The following is an 18,243-nucleotide window of genomic DNA, read 5'->3' on the forward strand; positions in this document are numbered from 1 at the left end:
ATTCAACCTGACATTCCAAAGCTATTAAAAGTTAAGAGCTTCTTGCAATTTTGTGACCAACAAGAGCGGTCCTGCTGGGAAAGCCAGAGTTACTCCAGTTGAAAGTCGCAAATCCTGATGTCCTTGGAGGTGGCTGGGATTTGCGAGTCGCGCTCGCCATCTGTCGTCAAACCATGCCCGTACCGCGCAGTAGCCGTGCCAGCGTGGTCGGAGTCGGCGTAGCGCGCTGCCTCGCGAGGTTGTTAGAGTGACGTCCTGTCTGTGACGTGATGCTAACCTGTCTCTTTTCCCTGTTCCAGGTGAATGCACAATATTTGCAGCCGTTCGTGATTTGATGGTTAATCTTACGCTGCCCCCTGGTGGGCGTCCGTAGACACTTTTAAAAGAAGGCTGAAAGCGAGACAAAACCACAAAAAAAATAAAATAAAAAAAAAAAGTAAAGCCTTCGGTTAAAAGAGGACGTTTTAATTTTACCTTTTTTTTTTAAGAGCTAACTATAATAAACTGGCAAACTTTCAGGGATGCACTTTCATCAAATGAGTATCACCACGACTTTTGTATAGTGCTGTTGTATAGTGTGTTTTAATGGGAGACACTTCAGACTAGGTAATAGATTGAAGTATCAGCTTGCTGGTAATAGATTTAATATTCTGTTTTATACTATAAAGATTATGAAAATGCCAAACTTGTTTGTTTTTCTGTTTTTCTTATGTTTTGGTGTAATAGTCTTTTTTTAAGGCAGGTCTGTCATTTTTGAATACTGTAAAACTGTGACAAACTTTATATTGAAGCTGTATTTTAATATGACTGCTTTGAATCCTTAAACAATTTATTTGGGCTTGTTGTAAACATGTCCCCAAAAAGCAATATTTAATAAACTGGATTAAAAAATCTTAAACTGGATGTTGTATAATCTTAAACTTTGTTCCTCTCCACTGTAGCCACTGGCCAGATCTCTTGTATTCACACTTACTTGGCTTTCTCTGTATGTGATCTTGTTTCTGCACACGCACATGTGCTGCTAACTTAAAAAAAAAAAAAAAACAACAAACAAAACCTTATTCATTTATTCTGTGGGTTTGATTTGTTCCAAGTCATAGGAGAACAGAGTTTGTTCATTTTCCTGATTGTATAAATAACCAGTAATTACTTAAAACAATGCTTCATTTATTGCAGTCATAAGGAACTACATCTGTTCTGTTGCAAAAGCGAAGTTCAGTGGAAGAAAGCACCTTTTTTCATCTGTCATGGAGTCTGTAGTTACAGATACCTCTATAATAATAATAGACTCTTATTTGTCTTACTGTAAAGGCAGGTAAGGTAGAAGCTTGAACTGTATACCATGAAATTGGAGAGGCTGATCCAAAAAAGAAACAACCTTACATTTAACTTTTTGAATGGGGTGTATGTAGATAACTTTGTCAGTGACGACGAAAGGCTCTTTTAATCAAATAAAATTTCTGTCCTTGGGAATTACTTTGTCATTTAACCGTTTGTCCTCATGGATCAGTATTCTCCAATTTTTGTTGAGTTCAAGTTGGTTTTCTGACTTTGTGCAAGAGTAGCTTTCTGCTGTGCTGCCTCACTCCCTTGGCAGAACTCTGTCAGCTCCCTGCTCAACTGAGGGGTGCTTTAAACTAAATTTTTTTAAAGGAAATCTGTTGGTGGATATATTCTAGCCTGCCTTGCTGGCTTTAGGGCTGCCCATTGCCCCTATAACTGTCACAACCCCTCTTTCCCTATGAATGAAAGAGTCTCTTTCAAAGCTCTTGCCATTAGAAATAATTTTTTGGTTGGTGTCCACTCCAAATTTCAGTCTTGAACCTGTGGTTTTGGATATTGGTGCTGTATCAGTACTTCACTGACCTGGGTGTATCTAACAGATGGTTATACAGTTTCTGCTTCTCAAATACAAAACTCAACCCCTGGAGTGAAAACCCTTGCAATCTTTAAATGTTACTGCTGCAGCTACTCAGTTGGAAAGATTTTGTATTTCTATCGCTTCACAACTAAACTGATGCTTTAAAATTGAGCGGTGATACAAGTACGTCTGAAAAAGACTGGCTATTAGTCTGGATTCAAGGTCTGAACATTCCCATCCCTAAAAGCAGCTTTCTAATACACAGAGAAGTATCTGTTGTTCTTTGTGCTAAGGGACAGGTGAGTGTGCTGGTGGGCAAAGGCCCTCCCCTCGAGAGCTTCAGCACTTGAAAGTAAAAGGGAGGAGGGAGGTTTTCCCACAGGGCGGAGAGAAAACAAAATAACCATCTGTCATGAGTTTACATATTATTATTATGAAATTACATTTCCAACCTGAGATTATGGGGAGATTAATGAATTTTGTTTTACGTACATACACCACATCTCTTAACATGCACCACATCTTAAGGCTTTATCCTAAATAAATTCTCAGGGAAAACACTACTAGTAAAAGGAAGCGTTTCCCACTGACCAGTGACACTTGTTCATTTCAAAGAAATGACTGTGCATATCTACAAGTGCAGTTTTAAGTTTCATTTTTTATGCATTCAGTCTAGTTTCTTGGTAGCCAAATGTTATACCCACCTGCTGCACCGGGACAATTTGTAGATTGTAATTGTTACCGGAGATTTGGTTATCCGTTTACTTCACTAAAAATGTTGCAGCGGCTCCACATCCTGCGGTACCCGTACATTGTTTCTGATCAACCAGCCTGTGGGACAAACGAGAGAGAAAATAGCGGTTCTGAACTGATCTGCAGATCCAGCACAGCAATGTTAGCCAGCATCATATGGGAACACACAACTTTTTAACTATGCAAAAAACCATCCCAGATAGACTTTGTGGCTTTCCAGATAACAAACATTGATCAAGTTGCATTAAAGGTTTTCTTAATATAGAAAAGAGGGGGGAGGCTTTTTTGAGCCCTGCAAACACTGACCAGGAGCTGAATCGAGGTGAGGTTTGGGGTTTTTATTTCTGCTTGAAACTAAGACTAAATTAGTTGTTATCCTTACACGTTTGTGCGTCCTGCAGGTTGCCTTTGAGACTGCAGCTGTTTTAACTGAGTTTACAAAGATTGCAGAAAACAAGTTCTGATAATAAGTAGCTGAGACAAAACAAAGCTCTGTAAAACGAGAAGCTGTTTTTTCTTTCAAGAGCTGTAGTTTATCTCTAAGCACATGCTCAGTTTCTTCTATTAGTTGAAAGTTACTCTAGTTAGCGGGCATTTTAAAGCAAAATCTTCTGTATGAAAAATAGCAGATGGACTACTAGGAGAATATTTGGGTCATTTTAATCAGAATTGTGATTAAACTGTCTTAAGATGTCACTTCAGAAGTTGCGCTATACTGGTTCTTTCAGCTCAAGTGGTTATAGTTGTTCCCCTGGCCCAAATTTTCCACGTACCAAATGTTTTTAAGGTAAAACATTTTCAAATGGTTTTAAGGTAAGAATGTATTTCAGTAAATTAACGTGTTGTTGAACTGTATTAATGGTACGTAGCATCTAGAGTAGTTACAAAGCTGCAACTGCTGTGTAACCCCGTAATAGCAATATAATTGAGAGTTTCATATTTAGGTTAAATCACATTGACTTTAAATATTGTGGGGGTTTTCCTGAGATGCTCCACCAGCCACTGGTGGTTTGGCATTCAATGGGTAGATCATAATTTTTGGGGGAACATTTTTAAGACTTAACTTTCCCTGCAGGAGCGTCGCCTGCCCGGGAAGCAGTGCTGTACTGCCCTTCTGCTGCGTGACGCTCTCCCCGTGTACTCCTCACGTTCTTGCAGAGCAGTAATTAACTTCTTTGGGAAATGACCCCATGTAATAGGTTTTACAGGAAATGTCTGGCTGCTGCTCCGAAAGATAAGAGATGCTGAGTGAGGAAGGGTTTGTCCGCGTGTTGGCTGGGGGCTGTGCAGAGCAGCACAAATGCAGAAAGCTACGGCATCTTAAGCCTGGACAGCGTGAATTCCTGCCCCAAGAAATGGAGTTCGGAGGGACCCCCGGAGCCGGAGGAGGCAGAGCCCCCCCAGAGTAGGGCTGTCCCATCGCACTTTGCTGGAGAGCCGCTGCAGGCAGCCAGGAGCGATGGGCATACACGAGTGCTGTGGGGAAAATGATCTCTGCTATGTGAAATGAGGCTCTCCCAGGGGTGCAAAAGCATGATGTTTAGGCTTCTCATTGACTGGTTTTACTCCTCCTATGAGTTCCCACCACCACAAGTGTTTTTAAAAGGCCGTTATTGAGGCTGCAAATACCAGAGCGGGGGAGAGTTTCAGCTGCACCTGAGGCTTTCCTTTAGGGAGCAGAGGCAAAAGGGGGAATTTGTCAGGAACTTAAAACAAGTGGTGTGCTGATAGGCCGGTCTGAGGTGGAGAAGGGTTTTGCTGCCATCCTTGGCCAGTGTTAAGGCAGTCAGCTCCCAGGGCAGAGCGGGTTCAGGTGAGAAGGGCTCCCCTCAATCTCGTCTGCAGCACCTGGGGCTGTGCCTGCCTCCCTGATATCTAATCCCTCTCAGGGTCACTGCAGCTAATCAAAACTAAATGAGGACTCCCACCCCACCCTTAGCAAACCTGCACTGTGGCCCTGAAGCACTCACATCTCCCCGTGGCCATAATCTGGTGTGTATGGGCAGGGAAGCCCAGTGCCAAGCCCCCAGCTCTCACCCTCAGCCCCCCCACCTGCCTGGTGGCCCTGGTGGCCGGGACCCCATATGCCAAGAGCAGCCTGGCTGCCCACAGCCCGCCTGCTCCTGCCCGCCCTGCCAGCTGCCGTGGGAGCTGCTCCCCGATTGTGCAGCGTGTTCCTTTCCGCATCTTTATTTTTGAGGCTTCCTCCGTAAGGAGTACAAGCCGTGGAAGCAGCTGGCAAGCTTGCAACGCAGGAGGCGAACCTGAAGTGCTGCGTTTAAAAGAGACAGAGAAAAGCGCTCCCGGCCTTTGAAGCTGATTTTGCAGCAGAGGGAGGGGGCGGCTGGGGGGGCCGCAGGCCAGCCTGGGCTCTGCTCTGCTTTCGGCACAGATCTGCACAATGGCGATCCCGCAAAGCGGGGATGGAGACAGCCTCGCCCAGGGCTGGGAGCTGCTGGTGGTGTCGCTGCTCCCTCCTGGCTCCTCGAGGTTACATAGAACAGAAGAGTGTCCTGGTTTCAGCTGGGATAGGGTTATTTTTCTTCCTAGTAGCTGCTCTGTTTTGAATTTAGTATGAGAATAATGTTGATAACCCATATTGTTTTAGTCCTTGCTAAGTAATACTTATATTAAAGTAAGGACATTTTCAGTTTCTCATAGAAGCTGAGAGGGAGCATAGACAGGACGAGCTGGCCGAAGGAATATTCCATACCATAGATGACATCCTCCATATGGAAGTGGGGGTTTGCCAGGGGGCAGGAATCCATGATCAATGCTCAGGACATTTTGATCATCAGGTGGTGAGTAATTGTATTGCATCACTCTGTATATACTTTTACCATTATTACTGCTACTATTATTATTATTATTATTATTATTATTATTATTATTATTTTCTCTTCTGTTGCTGTTCTATTAAACACACGAGGCTTGGGGGGGGAGGGGGGTGTATGTTTTTCCCTCTTCTCCCTATCCTACTGGGGTGGGAGGGGAGTGAGTGCATGGCTACATAGTCCTAGTTGCCAGCTGGGGTTAAACCACAATAAATAGAAAATACTACTTCAGCTGGAAGGGACCTACAAGGATCATCTAGTCCAACTAGACTGACCAAGTCAGGGCTGACCACAAGTTAAAGCATGTTGTTAAGGGCATTCTCCAAATGCCTCTTAAACACTGACAGACTTGGGGCCTCGGCCACCTCTCATCAACCACAGGAAGCCTGTTCCAGTGTTTGAACACTCTCTCAGTAAAGAAACGTTTCCTCTTGTCCAGTCTGAACCTCCCCTGACTGGTCCAGTTTTGAATCGTTCCCACATGTCCTGTCACTGGATCCCAGGGAGAAGAGCTCAGCACCTCCCTCTCCACTTCCCCCCCTCAGGAAGCTGTAGAGAGCAATGAGGTGGCCCTTCAGCCTCCTTTTCTCCAACCCAGACAAGCTCCGAGTCCTCAGCCGCTCCTCACAGCACATGCCTTCCAGCCCTTTCACACATTCAAGGACCATCACAGCCTTCTTAAATGGTGGGGCCCAGAACTGCTCACAGTACTCCAGGTGAGGCCGCACCAATGGTAAATAGAACTAAAAAATGCTAAAGAAATTCCATCTTATTTTCTCCCCTTCTCCTGCAAAGAAGTGGGAGGGAGGGAGTTGCTCACCTGGGTGAGCAACTGTAAGTGTCTAGTTTCCACCCACCCCAAAAAGCCTCCTTCTGGTCCAGAGCCAGGTGCCTTGACATGGTCTCTTTCCAGTCCCTGGCCTGTCCTTGCAGGGGTCAAGCAGGCAGCCCCAGGCAGGAGCCCCAGCACAGTTTCTGCTTGCCCTGGGGAGGCGCTTCTCCTTCCCCTCGCTTCTTGGTGTTTGCAGGGCAGAGTCCTGCCCCAGCAGGAGGGGTGCGAGGGGTGGAGAGCGAAGGAGGCACCTTGCCGGGCTCAGGGCGAGCAAAGCCCTCGGGGAGGCAGGAGCAGAACTTGCTCCGCTCTGTCCCTGCCGAAGGCTCCTCTCTGCTGCTGCAGCTGTGAAGGCAGCCGGCGCTGGGAGCCCGACCACGGGGCCCGGCCGGGCATGGAGCTCCCTGTGGAAGCCAGGGACACCCTTGGGCCGCCACCGCTGCTCCTTCTGGGGAGGTTTGGGGGCCCTGGAGCTCTCTCCCGCTGAGCTTTGCCCGTGTGAGGGGCCGCAGAGCCAGGGGCAATGGCCGCGGCCGGCCGGGCGGGGTGTCGCCGCGGGGCTCTGGAATCCGTGACAGCACAGAGGGGTGTCACCAGCGGTACCCGCCGGCAGCGCCGCCGCTGCAGTGCCACTGGGGCCAGCGGTGAGTGCGGCGGGCGGGGGTAAGGCTGGGCTGGGGGAGGGCCGGGGCCGAAGCGCCGCCCCCGGGGGGTTTCTAAGGCGGGGAGAGGGCAGAGCCGCTGCGGGCAGCGCCTTGGGCAGGGGCAGGGGCAGGGGCAGGGGCAGGGGCAGGGGCAGGGGCAGGGGCAGGGGCAGGGGCAGGGGCAGGGGCAGGGGCAGGGGCCGCCCTCGGGGCTGGGCGCAGAGGGGCCCGGGGCTGCCGGCCCGGGGGGATGGCCGCAGGGATGCGCCGCTGTCGCCCGGCGCTCGCCGGCCTTCCGCTTGCTGCCTCCGAGCTCCCTCAACCCCTCTCCCACCCGTGCCGGGACCCCTCTGCGTCTCCTGCCCCCATCGTCCCAGCCACCATCTCCCTCCCACCCAGCCCCGCTGAGCCCCTTCTCTCCCTCCTCCCCCAGGCCATGGCTTTGAGCATCACCCACGTCCTGACGGCGCTGATCATCCTCCAGTACACGCTGAGGGTGGGTGACTGGATGGACGCACCCACACAAGACCTCCTGCAGCAGCGCGAGGCGCAGCAGGAGCGGGAGCAGGAGAAGATGTGGCTGCTGGAGGAAACGGAGCAGAGGAGCCAGGACCCGCATGGGCTCACCCAGGAACGTGTGCTCCTCACCGCCTGCCAGCACTGGTGGTTCTGGGCCTCAGCCAAAACCCTGTTCCTGGTCTTTGGTCTGTACTGGCTGCCCAGACAGAGGAGCGCTGACTCCGACAGCTGCAGCCAGCGGGGAAACTCCAGCCCTGACGAGGCAGAGGAGGAGGAGAAGAAGGAGGAGGATGGCTGGGAGGACACAACAGACCCTTATGACACTCGGGGGTCATATCAAGACTCTGGATAAGGTGCCCCTGCAAGGTCCGGCTGCCAAAGACCTCCAAGATCACCCACAGAGGTGTAGGACTTTGACAGTGATAGTGATGGCTATAGTGATAGTGACAGTCTTGACAGACATAGATAAGGTAGATGGCAGTTGTCCCCTGTGTAGTTTAGGCACTTTATTAGAAATAGATCTTCAAGAAGTTTGGCAGCAGAGACCTCCGTTACCACTATGAGAGCAACCACAAAGATGCCAATAAATTGGCTTGTTTGAACAAACCCTGTGTCCCTGTGTGTCTGGGCAAGGCTTTGTCGGGGAACGTGGGCCCCTGGGAGGTGCTGCCACGCTCAGCTACCGACGAATCCGGCGAGTGTTTTGTGGAGGAGCGGGTTCGGGGGCTCTGTTTTCAGCCACTCTCTAACTGGGGTTGCCGCCTGCCCTCGCTCCCCTGTCAGGGGCAGAGCTGGGTGGGAGAGGGCGGCACTGGCACGTGCCGGGAGCTGGCAGCGCTGCTCCCTGGGAGGCAGCGTGGGAGCTCACCCTCCTGCCGGGGCTCTGCCGGACACCGCTGGCAGGGGAAAGCCTCCTGCACCTCAGGTACCTGCTGCTCCCGCTGCCCCGCTTCCCCTCCTCCTGCCCTTCTCGCTGCTGAGGGCTGCAGCTCCGGGGCAACAAAGAGCCGTCCATAGGCACACACTCGTTTCCCCTCCCCCCAAAAAAACCCAAGGGGTTCTGCTTCGCATTTAGTGAGTAATATAGGGCTGGCAGTGGTGTCCTGTGTCTCCAAACCCAGATCCACGGCAGGCAAATGCACTCTAAAATGTTGTTTATTAACTTGGCGGGCTCCATCTTAAAGTTACGTGTTTTGCCTGAACTCGCAAGTCCTCTCAGTATTTCCTCGGGAGGGTCTTGGAGATCTTTGCTGCTCTGAGCTTTGTGGTGCACTACAGAGATTATGTCAGCCACAGAAAACTGTGAGGTGGTATTTGTAAGCATCCAAGGAAAATCTGCCCCTTTTCCATCTGGTTTCTGAGTCCCAATCCCTTTGGGCAGGGTTAGGACCACAGTCAGGCAGCAGCTGTTAAATCATGATTTTAGAAGCATCTTGATTGTTCTCCTGCAAGAACAGCAACAAAATCCACCCAGCCACAGCTCGGTTTTAAAAACCTAGCTTAAAGTTAGGGAGAAGTGGAGGGAACTGGAGGGAGGAGTGCAGCACAGGCTGGCTTGGGGGTGTTCAGCATCCTGGGGAGGACCCACCATGGTCTTGGTGGATGGACTTTCCCTGGCTGCTTCCCTCCTTCCCCCTCCCCATGGCTGCTCTCCCAACCCCAGGTTCTGGGACTCCCTCCCTGCAACTGGAAGGGAGCGGGACCATCTCTCTCAGGCTGGCGTTGCCTGTTCTGTTCTCCTCTTCATGCCTCAGACAGGTCATTGGGTTGGGTCGTCCATGTGCAGGAGGAGGCAGAACCATGAGGTAGACTGCAAGAAGAGATGGGAGTGTGCCTGATCTCTGTGCAAGTAAATAAAATAGAGCAGGAATTAATAAAGGAGAGATTCAAGAGATCTAGAAGAGCAGGAGAGGCTGTCTGAAGAAGGTACTTCAACCTTCCGCATTGAACTCAGTTTGTCATTTTAGAGAGGTTAGTCTCAGAAAAGCATCAGGCAGATCTCTGTAGGATTCCTTGCTTGACCTTAAAGTATTTGCCGATGAACGCCTGCACAAGCAAAGGCAGATTTTTAGGTTGCCATGTGGCAAACTTGGAGACCCTCCAAACGGCATCAGAAATGCTCTCCATCTTCTCACAACTCTCTTTTTATAGTCCAGCTTGGAAATTTTGCAGGGAAGGCCTCGTTTGTTTGCCTTTGCCTCCGTTGTTGGCATTTGTGAGCTGCTGTCTTGCTCTTTGGTGCAGTTATGCAGCGCCGTCAGACACTTCTTACCTGCCTCTGCCAGCAGCACGGCTCCTCAGTTAACCAAACAAACCAAAATAAATTCCAAAAAAGGAATTTTGAAAGGAATTCGAGCAACCTGGTCTAGTGGAAGGTGTCCCTGCCCGTCACAGGGGGGTTGGAACTAGATGATCTTTAAGGTCCCTTCCAACTCTAACCGTTCTATGATTCTATGATTCTATGAATTTATTTTTCTCTGGTTTTTTTTTCCCACTGTTTCTTGGAGCTTTTTTTCCTACAGTCAAGATTTTGCATGCAACACACTATGACTCAGGAGGACTTGAGTTAGCAAAGCTTATACAAAGAAATGGTTTAAAAAATAATAAAACAAACCTGTCATTATCGGGTTTTGGAGCAAATGTAATTATTTGAAAGCTTATTTGTGTCTACGTAGTTTGATTTGACACCATAAGGAAATTTTAAGACATTTAAAGTTTTAAACATTTAAAAAGTTTAAAATGGAATTATTACAAAATTAATCTTTTATGAAAATTCTAATTCCAGTAGAAATAGCTGAGATGGGAGTATTGGGTTTGGGGGTTGGATTTTTTGGGTTTGTTTTTTTTTTTTCCAATGTGAACATCATTGAGTTTTTGCAAATCTGAATATAGCAGCCTTGTGCTAATCAACAACAACAAACAGAAAGTGAGGCTGACCAGCCTGTATCATTTTACTTCAGTGCTTTTCATACTTCAGTTTTTAAGGAAAGGCATCGAAATCTTACTCTGATTCTCTTTGATTTTCCAAATTTCCCCCCCCATTTGAGTTGCACAGGCATTTCAATAAATAAATAAAACCAAGTAACCCCCTCCATCCCATCCCAAAACTTTGCCAGGGTGCCCCACTTGCTAAAACACGTGGGATCAGCCTGGTTGGGGGATTGGCAGAGCTCAGTTGTGCAAGCTGTGCAGGAACAGGCCAACCGTGGACAATTCATCCACATCATCCTCTTGAGCGGGAGGTGCCCCGAGGGGACTGCTTCTGGCTGCCGCCCGCCGGAGCACACTCGAGGAGGCCTTTCTCAACAAGAACAGGTCTGGACCCAGGACCGCAGGGAGCCTGTTTGAACTCCATAAACACTCCGGCTGTGGGAAAGGCTGCTGCTGCTTTTTTTTTTTTTTTTTTTTTTTTTTTTTTTAATAAAAACATAGCTCTGAACGGTGGTTGAAAGGAAGACATGTTTAAACCTTTCGTTTCCAGCTGTGGGAGGATGCTTAACACACACACACACCCGCACACACTCTTTTTATTTTTACTTTAGGTGAACCCACACGCTGGACCTCGCAGTGTTGTCCCAAACTCGGCTGTGTTTGACTGCTTTAATAATGTTCTGCACAGAGAAATTGGGTCATTGTTGGTTTTTTTTTTTCCCCCTGTAACACCTCTATTTCACTCTTGCATCTTGAAGTCTTTGGGCAGAAGTGGACGTGGGAGCTTTAGGAACAAAAAGCAACTAATAGCTGGGGTTCAGTTGTGAACCGCTGCCCGTGTTGGTAATTTCTGGCCTTTAATTTTGGGTGTGAGCTTACGAAACTGTGCTGTCAAAACCCTGTTTTCCTGCTGTAAATAACATTCTGGTTTTGACAGTCTCTGCTATTGTCTGGCTCACAGCTTCCTCCAGCGCTCCTCTCTGCACAGCTCTGCGTTGTTTTCCTCCACAGATCAGGAGTAAAAATGGAGCTTTTAGCAAATGTGGCATTTCCTCTTCCTCCTCTCTTCTGTTGTCACAGGTGATTTGATAGAACAAATCTAATTTTACCTTTAGCAAGCGGGGTACTTTTTGTCGTTTTTTTTCTTGTTGTTGTTTTAAACAGCAATTCTTATAATGACAGTGGAAATGTTCTTTTAAATGAAGTGTTGATTTTTCTGGGAAAAACATCCTCTAGCCTGGCTTTCTCTGGCTCCACATATTTTTCCCAAAATCTGTAGTAAGTTTTCAATTTATATGAGTACTCTTAACCTCTTGGTTACTTGGGACATACCTAGATCCATAAGAAAATTGAAATAAATATTTTTCCCTTTAACTATTTAATATATCACAGTTACTTGCTATCTGGCTCTCAGTAAGGACACAGAAGTATCGCTTCAGATGGAATATTTTCAGCACTTCAAAACCAGGATTTGAGTATCGGAGGGGTTTTCTGCTTCTGTTCTCCTTGTCCACCTAGAAGAAGACCCTGTGCACGGTCCCCTCCATTCACCCCTGCCCGTCCCAACACACCATCAGTGCTCTGTTGCCAAAATCTGGCATTTCATGGACTGTAATCTGAGAACATTTGTTTCATTTCACAGATTATCGTCATAAATTTGTTTCTGACATGGACGCTTAGTTATTTACCCTGCGCTCTCAGCACCAAAATCCTTCTGGTGTTTTACTGTTGGACACGACAGAAATTGTTTTGTCTCTCTCTTTGAACGCTCGTGGAACACGGAGATGTGGTCCAGCGCTGTCCCCCAGCACGTATGCATTGCATAAGCTCATCGCTGCTCCCAGGAATCGCTCTGGCAGCGGGAGTTTCTCAGGGCAGCAGTAGGTTTGCCGGGTGCGAGCAGGAGTTTCTCAGAGCCGGCACCCCCGGCAGCGTCGCTGCTCTCAAGGACGATTTGATTGTAAGGCTGCAAGCTGATTTTCTTCTTCAACGCTATAGCGTAAAAGAAAACTTTGCAATCTCGGGAAATTACTTTCTCTTGACTGCGCGCGTCGGACAGCTGTTTATTAAATGTTAGTCTGCTGCAGTCCATTTTCCCGAACACGGCAGAAGCAGTAAGCTCAGGTGACCTCAGCAGCCTTTCGCCCACCTTCCCTGCGTGTGCAGGCAGGTGGGGGAGACACCGGGGAGGGCTCAGGCCATGCCGGGGCAGGTGGGGGGGGACACGGCTGAAAATGGGGTAAGGGCAGCTGAGATGGCCCTCCTTTTCTGGCAGGGGGGCCAGAGCAGTGTCGTTGGGAGGCTGCTCCGACTCTGACGGGCTGGGAAACAACTGGATCTTTCACGCTATGTTCCTGCATCTCTCCGAGCCTCCGCTTCCACAACAGCAGGTCACAGCCTGGGTGGTTTTTAACACTGGGAGGTGCTGAACTACCTGCCCGCACCGCAACCTGTCTGGTTCAGGCATGTCCTCTATCTCGATCTTTTCTGGATCCCAACTCTGATTTGTAGCTTGTGCTTTTTAAATAATTTAACCACCATTCTTTTTTGCAGTTCATGGGAGAGTCCAAGATCAGAAATATTTATTTCTGACTAGGTAACACACAGGTTCACCATAGACATCAGATATCAGTAAAATGAGGCACTTTATGTGGTAATATTTCATTTCATTAAAATATTTTTGTCTATTTGTGCTACTCCTGCACTTGCAAGAAATGCAGATAATAAAGGACTCCTTGAAGGAAAGGAGTCTACAATGTTTTGAAAAATAGAAACCAAATTTTAACACGGACTGGAGAAGAAGAGCTTGAGGGGGGAAACAATGAAGATAAGCATGTAAATGTATTGGTTTTCTAGCTAAGGTTATGTTGCATGTTACAGGGAAATTCATAAAGGAATTTGGCAGGTGATACTATTTAAAGACTTACATTTTTACGATTTTTTCCCCCCCTCTGCCAAATCGTTAATTTAGGCTACTGTAACTAATGACTCCTACACAGTGCGGGCAATGCTGGCAACTGGGACTTCTTTTACTATTGCCAACAATCTGAATATTTCAGCAGTGGTGGAATTTGTTAAGAATCAGGTCCGTGGTGTGGAAGTGGCCAAACACAGCATGGAAAGAAGAAATAAAGGTGATTCTTGTGTGGATGAACTCCTGGGAACCTCTGGGATAACAGAAAACAAAATAAAAATAAAAGTGCAGAGGAGGAACTAAAATGCAGAATGGTTGGCTGTGACGTTTAAAGCTAGACTGACCTTTCAGGAAAGGAAGCCAGTATCATGACGATGATCATGACTCCTATTGCGACACGTCAGAGGCTGCTTTCCCAAGCGAGGCTCCTGGGATGGAGCGGTTTGTGCTGGCAGCTAGCTCCTCACTGGGAGCACGGGAGTCTCCGTCTCTGCCCTGAGATGGCAGGGAAGACACACTTCAAGGGAGCACTGCCCTGAAATGACTTTCTAAAGTTTCAGGCTTTCCGCTGCCCTTGGGACAAAGTTGTCCCCCAGCATGGGGTCCCTGTGGGGCGCTGGCAGCTTGTGCCCCTGAGCTCTCTAAAAGTCAGGAAAGAGGATGGAAGGGGCTGGCGACCACAGGCTTGGCACGTGTGCCACCGCACCAGCAGGAGATATCATTTCTTTCAGTTTTGTGCCTGGCCCCTGTGACTCCCTCTGTATTCTCTTTGGTACGGACTCTTCCATTCCCTTGGGTAAAAAACAGTAGTTGGGGGACAAAGTTAAAGTGACTGTGCTGCAGGTTGACACTGAGGCCATTATGCTTCGACTGTACCGTTTGTGCCCCAGCACACTTATTTTCCTGATTCGCTTGTGCTTATTTTTGGTACACTTATTTTGGTTTTCTCTGAAAGTGACACACAACAAAGCCAGTTTCTGGTAGTCCGCATCGCCTTTGGGATGTTAGCGGTATGGGGACAGTTTTCCTGCAGATGTTTTTACTGGACATCTTTTTAGGTTCATGTAGCATTCTGAGTTTATAAATCCTCATTTTTACAAAATATTGACCACAGTTTTTTTTTTTTTAATCTCCTTTAAAATATGGAAAAAAAAGAACATAGAAATATTTCCATTTGTTAATAAAAGTAATGTTTTTAATAAGGGGAGGAAATCTCTTCTTCCAACATTTCATTTGTAAAGATCAATACAACTCTGTGTGTGTGCACGCGTGCATGTGTGTGCATGTGTGCACAAGTGCACAAAAGAGATCAAGACCAATCCATATAGAGAGAGTGCTTATCTTAGTTTTTGCTTTTTCCAGTTATGCCTCCTCAGCTCATCTGCTTCTCTGCATGACTGACGGTTGCTTGCCCTTTCTTTTCCTAGCACATTTTACTTTCGGGTTACCCAGAGCTACTCTGACTTATTTCCCTTGAAAATAAGACCACATTCAGCCACGAAACAGAGCCTCTCTGCTCCCAAGGCTATATACAGAATAACCTAGGGCTCACCTCCCTGAGGTCAGAGCCGCACATTCACCAACACAGCTTAGGTGACACTAATTCACCTGTTTGCAAAGCTGATGACTTTCTCGGGGTTGGCTGCCCCAGTCAGAGGTGTTCCAGTGGCTGTGGAGGTGGCAGCTCAGCTATGGGGAACACTGGCAGTGGAGTCTAGCTGCCTCCTCTTGGCTCTGTCAACGAGCCGAAACATTTGAGATGGGTCGATTGAAAATAACTGCTACAGCTTTTTTAATGTAATTTTTTCCTCCTTTTTTTCTGCAGCAGAGACTAAGAGTGACAGAAATAGATTCTTAGGAGTCTAAAGCTGTCTGATCAGTTAAAGGTTTTTTTCTTTCCAAGCTGATGCTGTACATTAGTCAAGATTTTGATTGATGACATACTGCAGGATGTAGTTAGAGCTCCCGTTTAGCTCTGCTGTAGGTATTGCAATAAACTTTTTTTTTAATCAATTCCTTGGGTACTTTGACCCTGGCATTTTAAGGAAGTACTTAAAATAAGGGGGTTGAGCAGGTAAGCGGATAGGTAGCACTGAAGTCTTTCAAGTCAGTGACCTTACAGTGCTGGCTATAAGCTACCAGCTACATTGCTATGAATTTATCATAGCCATACTGCTTCTATCCCCATTGCCTAATGAAAAGCATATGCTCACTTGATTAAGGACATGTAAATTTGTCATCATAAATTCATGCACTAGAGCATAATTAAAGTGGAATTTGACTGCCTTTATAAAAACATTTGGTGCAACCATGAATTTTGCTTCCCTTATGAAGCATTCTAAATACTTTATGATGTGTATTCATGCCAAGAACTTAGCTATGTATTTTTGGTGATGTTGGGTGACATTGATAGCGTTACTAAATTTGATTGCCAGAGTCCTATAGTGTGAAGCTTTTCCTTCACCAATAGAAGAATCATTTTAAACTCTGAAAGCACGCTAGCAAGGTAAGTCCCTATATAAAGATGGGATTTATATTCTAAAAGCTGTCCTCAACCACTCTTGAGTACAGATGCAGTTTAGCATGCCTTTTTGCCCTATTCTAGAAAAGGACTCCTGATAATTTTGTTGACATCTACTGGAATCTCTACAGTTTCAGAGCACCGCCTATCCATTCCTGATTTCAGATAGCCTTTCAGCAGACCCATCCTCTGCCTTTCATAGACAGACACCATCTGTAGCAGTTGATTTTCCAGTAGTTCGGATAGGAGAGTGCACTGGAGCCGGTTATCTGGATGCATGGCTTCAAGCCATCCATCATCTTCTGCTCTGTTTATTTGAGGAATGTGGTCACCTCGGCTTTCTGTGCCCTGTACCTCATCATCGGTCAGGCAGGATGCGCATCACACAATTCTGAGTAGACAGAACAGTGCAGAGATTTCACAGCAGCTGCATTGTACCAGGGCACGCCCTCTCTCAGAAGTATGGGAAGTATTGTAATACCTGCTAGTGCTCCACTGACTGTAGGAGATGTTTACTCCTCAAGAAAACCCACAAGCTGACGGACCCAAATTTGTCACTGGGCCAGGAGCTTGCAGTCTTTTACAGCAAGACCAAAGACTTGCCCAGGAGGGGTCCCAGTTCAGAGACCTGCTGTGGTCTGTGGTTGCAAGCAGTACCTGGAGAGGGTTTGGTGGCAGCGGTGCCAGTGTCTGTGCCAGCTCTGCACAAAGGGAGTTCTTAGAGTCTCTGCTCTCTGATCCAGTAACACACCACATCCCAGCCCTGTTCCTGCAGGGATACAGCTTCTGTGTACAGTGGCCAACTTGTACTCATTTCTCTTCTACCCTTCATACCGTGAGCTGCAAGAAGCCCTTTATAGTTTAATGCCTTGCAAGTAACTGTAGTTCCTCTATAGCAACACCTTGCATTATTGGCAGAACAGGACAGGAAATAAACTTCTGCATTCCCCGTGGTAATAAGTAATTTGGCAAAAATTTTGCTTCAGCTAAAATGAATGTGTGCTTGCTATGGCTTCAGCTAAGATGGGTGTGTGCTTGCTATGCGTTTGGAAAAGGGATAGCATTAAATAAGATATCAGACGAAAGCAACAGTTAGAACTACCCAAACTTGCAGAACAAAAGGTGGTGTAGTTAGCTAAGATAACCACAGGAGTGTAAAGAATGAAGAAGCCACAAGAGGGACATGGTGATAAAGACTTCAAGCCTCCCTCCAACGACTACCAGGAAGACCCCTGAGGAAGCATAACACCTGCACCGCTAGAAGGGAGGGGGCATGCTCAGGGGTGGGTTGCATTCCAAGAACTCATTGATTATGCAATTGAGGGTGGGTTGTGTTCCAAAAACTCACTGATTATGCAAATTATGTTCCAAGAAGAAACATGAATAAGTATAAGGAATACAAAATAAAAACAAGTGCTTGCAAAGGAAAAATGAGACACAGGAGGAGAAATCCCCTGTGTAACTCCCAGCGCTGTAATAAATATTCTTTGCTCCACCGAATTTGCCCCGGACTAAAATTCAATACAGTGAGTGCGTTTCTCACATTTATTCCAGTTTCTTCTGTTCTGCTGGATTTGAAATCCTGTAGTTCCACTTCCATCTTCCTTGATCTGCCTCCTTTTCTGTCCTGCAATACTCCCCCCTTTACAAAGGTGAAAATTCTTAAGAATATAGTTCAGGGCCTGCAGAAGAGAAAGTTAAAAAATGGACAGTCCCCAACCCTTGCTCAAGCAAGAAATTTAATTTCTTTTAGAGAACATTTGTGAATTTTAGCTCGGAGCTAAAACCCACTTCACGATAGCCAAAAAAGTAGCGAAAGTAATAGGATTCCAAAGGTCATTGCTATTGTGGGGGTTTTGTTTTGAGACAGATGTTTACCTCCTTACACTAGACTCTGGCAGTGTCCTTGTCACCTCCATTAAGGCTGACCTTGCTCAATTGCTCAACATTTGCATTTCAGCATGGTTTCTTCATTTCCACTTCCCCCTTTTCTATTTCCTTGGGTTTTTTTTGTTGGTTTTTTTTTTTTTTTTGGGGGGGGGGGGGGGGGAAGAGGGGGAGGGGAGGGTTGACTTGAACATACACATTTCAGATGTGCTATAGGCTTCCCTTGTCTGTATGTTGCAACAGTGGTGCATTGGCTGGAAGAGCTCTGAAAGCTGCCACACCTGCCACAGAGAAGTGTGGAAAGCTGAGGCATATGCGAAGCCTAGATTATACCGCCCTTCTGCCAAGTTTAGACTTTGGGGGATTATCTAGGAAAATCAGCATACTGGCTCTTAAAAGAATGCTTTCTTTTAAGGCTTATTTTCTCTTTTCAATCTAACTATCGAAAGCAATGCTCAGGCTTCAATTCTGACTTGGAATTCTCTCCTTTTTCAGAAGTGTCAGCATTTCATGAGAACAGATACCCTGACTCTAGCTACTCCCCAGT

At 46.9% G+C, this 18,243-nt stretch overlaps 1 protein-coding gene across 1 annotated transcript in view; it reads left to right on the top strand.

Annotated features, from left to right (window-relative positions):
* Positions 1-898, top strand: part of MED14 (mediator complex subunit 14) — a gene marked incomplete at its 5' end in the record, with an annotated part of 37,532 nt that extends 36,634 nt beyond the window's left edge. Inside the window, one exon of the mRNA XM_082492020.1 lies at positions 300-898. Within this exon, the coding sequence (XP_082348146.1) occupies positions 300-373 (74 nt within the window). The 3' untranslated portion in view covers positions 374-898. The remainder of the gene's footprint in view (positions 1-299) is intronic.
* Positions 899-18,243: the final 17,345 nt, after the last annotated feature.

Source organism: Vanellus vanellus, assembly GCF_965231255.1.
Source record: "Vanellus vanellus genome assembly, chromosome: 1".
NCBI classification, from domain to species: domain Eukaryota; kingdom Metazoa; phylum Chordata; class Aves; order Charadriiformes; family Charadriidae; genus Vanellus; species Vanellus vanellus.